This window comes from Notothenia rossii (genome assembly GCF_949606895.1).
Source record: "Notothenia rossii genome assembly, chromosome: 3".
Classification (NCBI taxonomy): Eukaryota; Metazoa; Chordata; class Actinopteri; order Perciformes; family Nototheniidae; genus Notothenia; species Notothenia rossii.
Window position 1 is genome coordinate 67,680,309 of NC_136901.1, and position 13,122 is coordinate 67,693,430.

General features: G+C 42.7%; 1 protein-coding gene across 1 annotated transcript; it reads left to right on the top strand.

Annotated features, from left to right (window-relative positions):
- The first annotated feature begins 8,863 nt into the window (after window positions 1-8,863).
- On the top strand, window positions 8,864-12,678 carry LOC307033836 (type-2 angiotensin II receptor-like). Its single transcript, XM_079672471.1, has 2 exons — window positions 8,864-9,109; window positions 9,681-12,678. The coding sequence occupies exon 2, from the start codon at window positions 9,733-9,735 to the stop codon at window positions 10,999-11,001; it is 1,269 nt and encodes a 422-aa protein (XP_079528597.1). The 5' UTR covers window positions 8,864-9,109; window positions 9,681-9,732; the 3' UTR covers window positions 11,002-12,678.
- Window positions 12,679-13,122: the final 444 nt, after the last annotated feature.

Genomic DNA, 13,122 nt, shown 5'->3' on the forward strand with positions numbered 1-13,122 from the left:
CTTTCTGACCGTTAGAGCCGATATAATCGAAGGGAAATCGTCCCGCACACAGTCATGTTAAAAAAAAAAAGATTTCGTCTTCGCGCATTTACTCTTGCTACAGAGCGTAGGAATGGCCTACTCTGATATTTGAAAACGGAATTGCAGTTTTATTGCTTATAGATAATCAGAACATTTCAAAGGGGACACAGTCACATTGGATATTAACGTATGGATTAACTACATCATCGTTGTTATCGTTTTAATGCCATTGAAGACCAGTTTTGACCAGACAAAGCCAAGGTAAGCCATGTTAGCGTTGTGGGCTACCTATCGCTACTTGTTTTGATGTACGTTTTTGTTGATAACGTCGCGAGTTTGTATCTTTCAGTGTTGAGGTGGGCACCGTTAGATTCTGTGTCTTTACGATCATAAACGATGTGTTGGATGTGCAGGATAAGTAATAAGGGAGCTAGGAGTGATTTTCGGTGCAGTAATAGGTTAGCATTTTTAGCTCGGGGCTAATTCAGAGGCTCACTGTTAGCATTGTGTGTTTCTTTTGAAAAAAAAAATGAAAAAGATCAGTTAAATTAGTTTTCCCCCGTTGTATGGATATAACATTTTCATAGTTTATTAAATATTAAGGTTCCTTAGACGTTGTTTCCTGCAAATGACGCGATTTCGGCCCCGGAACCGGGTCCGTGGGGCTTAAGAGGTTTTAAATTAAATCACACTAACAAAGCTTGACTTCCTGCTTGATTCTGCCGGTAATGCTAACCACAACTTTATACACATCATATTTTACCTTTGGTGAGGTTCTGCTTCACATAAGGTTTTTTAATCTGTTTTATTTCATTTTATTTTATGTTTTAAAAAAAGGGTTAATACCCAAATATTTACAACATTTTGCACTCATCTCAACATCAGCCTAGACTCATTTGTGTTTAGTGCAAGTAGCCAATGTTAGCATGCTAGCACTAAACTGAACACTGTAAACACAATACTGTGGTGACACGTGATAGGACATAATTCACTGTGTGTTTGTGTGTTGCAGCCCGGACCCGTTAGTGAGGTACCGGGGTTTGTGGTCATTCTGGCTAGCATGACATGCAGTAGCAGCAAGTGTACTCACCTTGTCTATTTGAATGTATAATAAAGTGTGGAGTTCCATACTGAACACACTGCCTCCGACTCCCATTCATCGGCTCTACACTGGTGACCCTGACGTTTTCGAGAAAGTTTCCGAAGACTCAATGAACATGGCTAATCGCGATGTTTTGTAAAGCTGCCGGAGTTTTGGGAGCATGCCGCTGCGGCGTGGTTTGCACACGTGGAGGCACATTTTGCCTGCCGATTATTCCGTGATGGGGATTTGAAATATTTCCACGTGGTAGCAGCGATGGGAAGCTCCACGTCATCCAGGTTGGTGGGATTTATTGCGGACCCCCGCACCATGAGGCGATTAAGGCCCTTCTCCTTAAGACATTTAGCTTATCTGCTAAGGAGAGGGCCCGCCAGATTCTTGACATTGAAGGCCTAGGGGACAGCAAGCCATCTCAGCTGATGGAGGAAATGCTGAATCTGCTAGGGGGGGGGAAGACCCTCAGGCTTCTTTCATGGAGATGTTCCTGCGCCAATTGCCTTCCCAGGTTCAGACGGTGCTAGCCAACACGTCCATCACAGAGCCCCGTGCATTGCCTGAAGAGGCCGACCGTTTTTTCTTGGCTACGCAGCAGCCCGGTGCAGAGGCGCTAGCTGTGACACTCAGCGCCCCCTCAACAGTTAAGAAGGCTTGGGGGAGGCTGGACGGGACAGTAACAAGCCGGCTTGGGGACACAGGAGAGTGTCTTTACCACGCGCAGTTCGGGGCCAGCGCGAAGAAGTGTGTCGCTCCCTGCAGCCACAAGCCTCCGGGAAAAGGAGGAGCCAGCGCTCTGTAGTGACCCTAAGCGTTGGCGGCACGAGCAGACTTCTCTTCGTAAGCGACAGAGTTTGGGGAAGCTTGTTTCTGTGTGACACAGGAGCTCAACGGAGTGTAGTTCCTGCTTCGAGGGAAGACGTCGCTCGTGGGGGACATGGACCGCGGTTGACGACGGCTAATGGCGGCCCCATTCGCACATACGGCGTGAGGCCTATGTGTTTGTGTATTGGAGGACAGTGGTTCAACTGGGATTTTGTGACGGCAGACATTTCTTTTCGCCTCCTCGGGGCAGATTGTGTATGTGCTCACGGACTCCTGGTGGACGTTAAAAATAAATGCTTGGTTGATGGCTTGACGTTTTTCTCCCTTGTGTGTACACTTGGCAAGGCAGCGTACGACGGGCTCGCTGTCGGGAGCGGACATTTTTCTCAGGCTGAATTTCCAGACCTGACGCTGCCCACTTTCTCCACGCTCACCACCAAGCATGGGCTGAAGCACCGCGTCACCACCGAGGGTCCCCTAGTCTACGCCAGGGCCGGCGGTTGAACCCTTCTAAGCTTGCAGTAGCGAGGGCGGAGTTTTCAACCATGGAACGCCTGGGTATCAGACGCCGTTCTGACAGTCCTTGGGCTTCTCCTCTACACGTCGTTCCCAAGCCGAACGGTGGAAGCCTTTCAGTTTTTTAACATTATGATGCGCTACAGTTCACTCCTTGGGTAGAACTAAGTTATGCCAAGTTAGAAATTGCATCATGAGAACTGTTTCATTGGGCAGTGAAGTACAACTTGTGAAACTGCTGGGAAGGCTGATGCCAAGGGATACAGTCATTGTTTCCTTAAACAAAAGCTAGGACATTGAAATCATTAAAGTTCACTTCTACATCAGTACAGTTCAAAATGACAAATCATGAAAATTCACAGACTAATGAAAGCTGGGAATGCTATTCTTTAAAGCATGTTTCTTGCCACATGTTGTTTCCCATGTGTGCGCTCACACATGTTGTAGTGCTAGACAGTGATATCTGTTTACATCTTTATAGCTTCTTTACTGCTCCTCAGAGGAACCGGAGCTCCCTGCCTGAACCTCATAAACTGCATGAGGTCTACAGAGTCAAGACCCTGGGAATTCTTTGTGTGTGTGTGTGTGTGTGTGTGTGTGTGTGAGAGAGAGAAAGTACACGCTCGCTCACGTATGTGTAAAAGAGGAAAGAGAAAAAGGAGATGTCCAATCAATTACATGTCGATGCTTTCTCATCCTTCTTCCTGTTATACATGGGAGAGAAACGCATGATGGTAACCAGGCTTCCTGTGGCATTGCATACAGTTTGTGCTTTGAGTTAAGGGGTTATTGGACTTGTACGTTTTTTAAACAAAATATTTGAAAAAAAACACTCCAGAAACAATTCTGTGTCCTGGCATTAATAAGGCCATATGGAACATATTGACTCGAAATAGAACCGAGAAGACAGAGTGGGATATCTGTGAAACGCTTTCTTCTCTCATGGACATCTTGTTGCTATAAGCATAGGGGCCAGTGTTAGAGGCAGGATCTGATGCTAATTATATCATCTCACCTCTCTCAGGGGTCCCACTGCACACATGGGCCCCCCTTTCCCTTCCTTACAGTGTCCAAAACAAGCAGCAGCTATGATTATGTTCTGAGAACAAATGTTTGACTGGACTCTGTCATGTAGTCCAGAGCTCTCAGATTTGTCTCCACCAGCGGAGAGGAAGCAACGCTCACAACCTCGACCTCTCACCTTTCACCCCCCCATGAGCCAGATCTCCCACATGGGACTTTGCGACAGTGTGCGGTGTTAATCTTCCCAGGATCCGGCCAGCGAGGAAGACCCCCACTCTCAAATAAACAAATAGCGCATTTATCAGCAAAACGCATAAACATTGCTACTGTGTTAGCAATTTAAGGGTGGAATATTGTAGCCTATATGTTTACTTTTGCATGTCATCTTCTGCTTTACTTGAAGGGGTCAGTGTGTGTACACAGTCGTGAGCACATGATCTTTTGCACACAGCTTCCCAGATTTTTTCTCATGCATGGAGATAAAATCACATGTTGGCAGTTCATTCTGTGCAGCGGAAACAGTGTGCACACACAAGTATCATTTCATCTTTTGTTGGTTTGCAGACAGCTGTATAACTTCTTTGCAGCATAAAACACAGATATAAAATTATTATATAAATCGTGTTACTCAGAGCAGAAGCAAGAGAAAGAAACTTTTGACAAACTTGAGTAACCCAAAACAAATCCAAGTCACGCTTTTGAACCAGGAAAAAAGAAAAAGTGAAGAAATAATTGGCTGTTTGATTGATGTCCGGTCAGGGTAGTGATGTAAGTTGAGATTTGATGTTCTCTGCTCCATTGCTCTCCTTATCTGCTGCCTGTACGGACACTGCCTTTTGGATGATCAGACAAAACCTCACAGACACACACTCCCACACATGCTCAGACTGTTAAGCACTTAGCCTCAGTATGTGCAAATAATTTAATACAGAAAGACAAGACTGAATATTCAGAAACTGTTAACACTTTTTTTTGGCATTGTTCTAACTCTAAGATTGGCAAGATCATGTGTCATGATTATATCTTTATAGACTTTTACGTTTTGTAAAAAGGTTGTGTTTTTCTTTCTCCTTGAAACCTAAGAATGGGAGACCTCCTTTTTATTGTGCCAAAATAATGTTTTCACAGATGTTATGTTAACAATAAGAAAAAAGTATTCTAGTTGTTTTCGTTGTAATGTTAGACAATATTTTGAAACACTTACATTTATATAATGTGTTATATTCTTCAATCCACTGAATCTGTATTATGCACATTTGATTAAAAGATAGTTCTGCACCCAAACAAGAAAAGTAAACATGTTTTTACATGCCATGAATGCCATAAAAAGTGAAACATATTGAATGACGTGCACTACAGACCAACTCAATTGATTGTCTGAAGGTAGGACAAAGGGAGATTGTTCCTTCAAAGTTTGTCAAAGGTCAAAGAATGTCAAACAGAAGCCAATATGAGATAAAACAAGTGAAAGTAACGTCAACTAAGATCTATGTGTCTAAAGAGCAGTACGAAATCTTTATTTAAATGTTTTACTCCGGAGGGTTATACATGTATCAGTGGTGGAAGAAGTGCTATCCTCCTTTATTTCAGAAGTTAGGCAGTTAATAGTAATAATTAACAATGTGATGAAAAGAAATTAATCTGTAATTGACTATGTATTTGAATAAAATACTTAATGTGTCTTCTGTCACGCTAGCAGCTCTGTGAGGATGTGCTTCATGCTAAAACTAGCGTGATAACATGCTCATGCTAACATGCTGATGTTAAAGAAAAGTAGGTAATGTTAACTATATTTCTACTACCTTAGCTTATCTTGTTAGTGTGCTAGCAATAGCCTAATAACAATTTCATCTGATGTAGGGAATTTCAATTGTTTCCAAGTAGTTTTAAGTACGTATTATTGTATTATCCAGGTACTTATTATAGTAAAGTATTCATTGAATTGTGTCCTGCTGCTAGCATAACTTAAATGTTACTTCAGTAACTTGAAAGTAGGCAAGTATCATCTTATCACCAAAACACTTAATGTGGAACTAACCATGGAGAATAGCTTCTCAGAGTGGTTTATTGTTATAGTTATTAAATAACGCGATTACTATCCTTGTATGTTAACAAGGTACAAGGTGTAGCACAGGGAGGTTGCTACTGTTATTTGGTTGTTGGGTCGCTCCTTGAGGGTGCATCATGTTTTATAAACAGCATGTTTTTTAAAAAGTACACATTTTCCCTCTGAAACTTGGTGGAGTTGACCCATGGAGTAGCAGTACACTCCAGTGAATGTGCTTTCCATCGCTACATAAGAGAGGAACTGCTGGGAGACATATTTCAGATTGTTTCTGTTAACTTCTATATTTCTGTTGGCCAGCATGACAGCATACATTTCAGTTTTTAGTTGTTCCACATTATTATGACTAAGGGCTCTTGGCTTCTCTGTTTGTATCTGTGAGAACAACTGCACACATGGGCGTAGGAAGCATCCTGAATGTGGGGGGGACATTTTTAACGGGGGGTGTGCGGATCCCCCACCAAGAAAAAAAAAATAGATTTCCTGTATTCTGGTGCATTTTAATAGTAGTGGTTTGATGTGGTTATACTAGCATGAGGAAAATGATGGGTACATTTTGTAATTTCATCCAGTAGTAAAGAAAGGAAACATATTTGATTATTAATTCAGAGCCGTCTTTGAATTAATAAAAAGCAGTTTAAAGGCCCATTTTTTGTACATTTATATACAAAAATAAATATTTTTGAGTGCATTGAGAGATATTGTTGTGGAGGGTCATTTATATATAAATCGCAAAATACATTTGTGAATCCTTCTGTGAGCATTTATTAATATTGAGACTGATCTGACTCCATACGGATGTTAAGTTCACCTAGGAATGGTATCGACTTAAATGTTAAAATAAATGTTGCTCTTCTGTCTATATTGGTCATATGATGCCCCTTGACTGAAATGTTTCCTGTTCAATATCCCCACTGATTTCCTTAAAATTCTGGGATGAGAGTCCACATCACAATTTACTCTAAACTGTCATATCCCTTTCATCACTCACCTCAGCAATGAACCTCTCTCCACTGTCCCTGTGTTCTGCCTCTGACTCACTCTCAAGCGCCTAGATGTCAAGAGAGGTGGTGAAGTGATAATTATTTATTGAGCAGTATACTCTTTCACATTGAATCTTAACAAGTCATACTGAATGTAAATACAACTGACTCTAAAGTAAGTCCCAGTCTGTGACATTGGACATTTTGAAGACTCAAAGTCCCAAGCAGTAGGTAGAATATTAGCTAGTCTATGTAATGTGCACAGAAAATAAATAGTTAACTGAATACTGGGATGGACATTGCCTATAGGCACTCAGTAAAAAATAAACACACACAAAAAGCTTCTGAATGATAAGAAGTATAATTAAAACATAATGCACATTACCATTTTGAGAGAGAGTACCGAAGTTAAAGAACTCAGAAAATAGTCTCTTATCGAACTGAGGCTCCAGTAAAACACACTGACTGCGTCTCTACATGGACATCAGTAAGCCGTTTATGAGTATTATCCCGGTTATGATCATATTGGGGATATGGTGTTTACATGAGCACAGAGAGATCGGGTTATTCATGTTCCCTGTTTACATGATAAATACTAGTAACCTGGCATTTCGATGCCTTTTCTCATCTAAACTATTCAGTATTTGTATCTTTCTATCATGACATAAAGACGAAACTCCTTTCCAGAAGTGAGACGCTTTTGCCGCCGCCATCACTGTTAACTGATTAACTGCTACCAGCTGATGACTTACTTTCCTCTTCTTTGAATTTGTTTTTCTTATGTCCATGTTGTCTGGGGGAGAAAACATATCAAACCAAGAGATCGTTAGCTTTGATTTTTGCTGTATTGACCATTTCCTGAACATTTGGTGTGTGTGCCTTACGAGCTACCGTTATCGCTTCATACAACAGGTTTGAGCTGTCCAACTGACAACACTCCTTGAACATGCGCGCGCTATGTGAGAATCTACAGTAGCAGTGAAAACATGGTACGGAGTTTCATTGATTTGGGCATTCTCTCAATAAGCAAGTGGAATGGATTTGATAGTGAAGCACTGAGACAGCGCTCTACAAAGTGCGACGAATGGATAGACCGATTCACGGACTTTCCACATGGTAAAAGTGGGGGGGTCTAAACTAGTCATTTGAAAAAGTGGGGGGGGGACTTTTCCAACCCTCATATGATGGCTGCAACGCCCACATGCCACTGTAAAAACACTGCATTATTAAGTTTCCATTTTGGAAAGCCTAGTCGTTTCATTCTGTGCCATACTGCGAACACTCAATTTTTCATATCCTCTAAGAAGGCAACGACGGAGATCTCCATTTGCGGCCTTCGAAATCTCGCCTTCATCCGTCATCTTCACCGTCAGCTTCCCACGGCTATTAGAACATCACGGATCCTGAATCCTGATAGATACTCAATGGAGCAGAGTGCACACATGCATCACAACACGCATGTAAACAGCGGCGGGCGCATTGCGTCGATGCGTGAATGCCAGGCTAAGATTAAGTACATCCAGTTGCACAAGTATTGAAGCATAGATGCACACGTGCACGTGTTACACGCACATGCACACACGGGGAGATGTGCGCTCGAACTGTTGATCAAAGGAGTTGTGATGTAATCAGTCTCAGAGCTTTGCGAAGCATCCCTCATTAACTTTCACCAGAGGCTTTAATGAAAAACCACTGGAGGGAATCTCCGCTTTCTCTCCTTTTCTCACTCCTCTTCCCTTCTCATCTCCTTGTTCACTCCCTGCAGTATCTGCTCGTCCTCCTCCTCATTCATCTTCCAAATTCTGCCTCCCCCCTCTGCCCCAGTGGCTGGCTTGACTTCCGCTGAGACTAAGTAAATATTTCCCATGGCTTATCTGACCGCTGGCAGGACGAATATGACACAAAGTGCGAGGCTCTGCTAATTAACACAAAGCCTCCGTTCCACGGGTCAGAGGCCTCTGCAGGGACGGGGCTGTAAGTTTGTCACCCCGAACACACTGGTGTCCTATTAATTATGGTCAGGTACGACACGCGAGCATGAGTCTGCAGTGCCCGGAGACGCAGCAGTTACACAAACACATCTTGACTTGATTTTCTTAGTTTGCTTGTAAATAATCTGGGAGGTAGGAAAAGAACAGAGAGCATACATTTGTGATGTTCTCCCTCTTTGCAGGCTGGCTTGTGTCCAGGTACAGTACAGTCCAGCCCCTTGGTAATGATGAAGGTGTGACGTGTAAGCAACTTTGCTGTTGTGCAACCATCAAGAGACTCTTGGGGGCTATAAGACCCCCAACCTCATCTGGTTTCTCAGACCCTCTCGTCTGTTTTCTCCACTCACACATACAGACACACACACACACACACACACACACACACACACACACACACACACACACACACACACACACATACACACACACACACACACACATATACAGAGGCATGATATGGTCCGGGGTATTCAGCAGTGCAGATTTCTCTTAGAGAGGTCGAGGAGTATTTTGTCAAGACATGGACTTTAGTCAAAAGAGGAATTGAAAACCGCTTCACTGCTTGGACTGGACGCTCAATCACTCACAGGTAACATGACTTCTTTAAATGCATTGACTATGATTGGATTTGATAAAATCTTAATTTGTATTTGATAATACATCTTTGAGTTTATTTCCCTTAGCCCAAGTGTCTTAACATGATTACCAGTTGTTGTTTTGTTATTGGAGAAAGTCATTTCATTATGCAATCCCCTTATCTTACTGCAGGCCTATACTTTAAACACTGTGTTGTTATTTCTTATTATTAATGCCTTCCTCTGGTGCAGCGGACCATATTAGGATCAGTTTCAGTGGCTTTTAAGATTCCTGTAAGCCTATTAAATCCCAAATTAAGATGCCACTTTCTTCATGAATGTTCCATGAACTTTCAGTCATTAATACAAAATGACTGTTTCTGAGGATGCCATTAATACAGCAGATTAATTCAACCCCTCCATATGTATTTCATTACTGCCCAACTTCAGGAGTGGTGTAATGTATTTTCACTGTGATAAGTTATCAAGTGGGACAGCTAATAAACACTGGGGAGCCAACTTAAAATGACTGTCCATAAAAGGTGAATTGATTTTGAATACCCTCTGTTTTTGTCTTATTTCCAGCTGAAAGTCAAATAAAAGGGGAAAGTTGAATTTTTATGACGCATCCAGTTCAATGATGGCATTGCCAAATGACATCACCCTTTTCAACTCCACCTCGTCCCCCTTGACGACAGAGATCTATCTGAACATCTCTGTAGCCCCCTCGGCCCCCTCCTGCACAGACTGGCCTGCTGTGCCCATGAATACGTTAATCCCCGTCATCTATAGCATCATCTGTGTGCTGGGCATCATAGGCAACACCCTGACAGTTTGGGTGTTGGCCCATTCCAGCACCTCAAGGAGAACTGTGGCTAACACCTTCATGCTGAACCTGTGTGTGTCCGACCTGCTGTTCCTGCTGTCCCTCCCCCTGTGGGCCGTCTACTATTCCAATGGCTACAAATGGACTTTTGGCCGTGCTGCCTGCAAAGTGTGTGGAGCTCTCCTCCACCTCAACCTCTACGCGTCCATCTTCTTCATCATGTCAATGAGCGTGGACCGCTACCTTGCTATTGTGCATCCGCTGCGCTCCCAGGGTTCACGGTACCCCAAACGTGCTCGGTTCACGTGCATCGTGGTGTGGGTGCTTGCGTTTGCTTGCTCAGCCCCCACCTTGTTTCTGAGGGACACTATCTACCTGCCTGCGTTAGGTGTGGAGGTCTGTGGGATTTACTATCCTGATCGGGCCTGGGACCTGACCCTGGCCTGGATGAAGATTGCTTTGGCCTTTCTCCTGCCGCTGTTAGTCATTTCTTGCTGTTACTGGGCGATTGGCAGGCATCTGTTGGCTGATACGGGGCTGGGAAGAATGCGGACAACATCGCAGCCCTCCAACATGCCCTCTTTTAAATCCCTGGAGTCCAAGGATAACTGCATTAAACCAGAGAGACCCCCGACCCCTTGTGTGAGTCCCAGCTCAAGCGTGGTCAGACCCCTGGAGGGCAGGGGGCTGGAGCGGGTGTTATGGACAGTAGCTTCGGTGGTCCTGGCCTTTTTCATCTGCTGGTTCCCCTTCCACTGCGTGACCTTCTTAGAATTGCTGAAGAACGAGGGCTGGTTGAACGGCTGCTTGGTGAATTGGACAACCCAAAACCTCACCCCCCTCACTCTCTGCATGGGATTCTCTAACTCGGCCATAAACCCTGTGCTCTATTGCTTTATCGGAAACCATTTCCGGGGCCGCCTCGGGGGGCTCTGCCAGGGTCTGTTTGCTTGTCTGAAGGCCCGCGGGGAGGACCACAGACAGAAGAGAGGCTCCTTCAGCACCAGGCTCAGCTCCTTCTCCCAAAAACTCAGTGACCTGAAAGACCTGGTGATTGTTGAGCCGTCTGGTCATACCTAACTACCTGAAGGGGAGGAGGAGGCTTTCCACTTTCCTCCACTGGCTTCACACCCCAAACAGTGATGCCAACTTCAAATGACGACTGAACTCCCAACAAGCATGGATGTGTGTCGCAGAGCTGTTACTACAACTGACTGAATTACATTTCATTAGAGCCAGAGTGCACAAAAAGACAGAAACAAGTCACCAAGGAAATTATTATATTATTATTTAATTATATAGATATATAAAAAAAAAGATTTTAAGTTTTAAAGCTGGTTAGCCAAACTGTTCAGCAAGCAGGCAGTTGTTAACAGCTAAAACATTTGTTTTAAATGAAGGCACACAATTTACTCAACACACAGCGGACAGACAGTTAGCTGCTAGCTGGTGAACATAATATAGCTTGTAGCGGCTAATGAAACAGACATTTACCTCCAGAGTAGGTAAAGACCAACAGATTTGGTATTATATTGTTGGCTAAAAAGAAGCTCTAAATGATTAATTATGTTACTCTTTATCTGCTAGCTGTGTAGTATGCAACTGTTTGCTAACAACAGCTGTCAACTTAAAAGGTGATTTTATCTCAGTTTTCACAAAGTTCTCTCCTGTGAACTAGTGCTAGCTAGATTACTTTCTTTGTTTCAGATTAGGTGGATTTAGCTTCTGCCTCATTTATATGGAATGATACACTAGATACGTTTTTTATACAAGGAAACAGGAACGTATGAAAGAGTTAATGTATCATAGGCTTTAACTGTGGTTATCTCAACAGCTAGCTTAGATGTAAGCTCTATTTTGTAATTGTGCTAACCATGATGTTTTCTCTGAAATGAGACAATGGCATAACAATATTTTATATGGTAAAACACTTTTATATGGTAAATACATTTTTGACCAAATGTGTGGGTACTGCGTTCTCTGCATTAAAGGGCAGAATCATAATGAGATATAGGCTACAGATGTATTGGATAATTATTAACCAGTCAAAATAAAGCTTCTTTTACTGTGCTTTTATGAAACCAAGATATTAAGTGTAATCATGTTATATTGTTATGGTATTATTCTGTAAAGACAGTTTATTCAAATTACTTTATTGCATTTACTGAAAATTAAAGTGACCAGTATTGGCAAAAAAATTCCTTTGTTTGATTTGAATTCTCCAAAATTATTTTACGGATCCTTTACTGAAATGGGAAATGGTCGGGTAAATGTAAGCCACTAATTACACATACACCGGTTTAGTGAAATTGCTTCTTTCAACTGTAATTTCTACTTCCTTTTATCCCAAATTCACCCTCCAACAGCTGCGACTCCGGAGCTCCCCCCCACCTGGGAATGAGAGTGGTGCGATTACTGTCGGCTGGCAGATGGACATTCAGTCTCCCCATTTTTTTCCCCCTCTCCTCCCAGAATGCCTCACTCAGATTCCGTACATATCAAGGCCAGATATCATAATCTCATACAAATGTCCCTATATGCATTCCAGTCCAGTCAGTGGATTTGGTGCAGGGAGCCGCTGGCTGATCAATGATGTATCTCTGTCTGCTATTTGTGTCCAGTATAGATCCACTACATTCTGCATTGACCCTGGACTGCCTGTCTGTGAACTGAGAGCCAGGGGACTGTGTCTTGTACTGAAGAACCATAACATACACATGAAGTGGATAATGCTATAAACGTTTTTGTTGGAAGGGTTTTTGCTTTTTTTCTATTCTAGATTTACAAAAAAAGATAACCTCGAATTTTTTGCAGATTAATATGGCACCCAAAAAGAAAGAAAAGGCATCCATTCCTTACTCTGGCCGAACATGCAGTAGGAGAGAGTGGGGTAAGTTGAGCCATTTTGTAGTTATGCTGTCCTCTAAGCAAGGAGAAATGACACATAGTAAAAATGAAAACACACACCTATAATTCAGGATGTCTCCTATCAATGGCAATGATAAGAATTCATATTTGATCAAGGGCAGTGAAAATATTACTTCTAAAAAAAAAGTGGTCTTGTGGCTCAACTTGCCCCGGGTTAGGGGTAAGTTGATCCAGGTCAGGGGGTAAATTGAACCACTGTTCAAACCTGGGCATACCTGTTCCAACCTGGGCAAACCTACAACAAATCTTAAAGGTAACTTTAAACAAGGAATA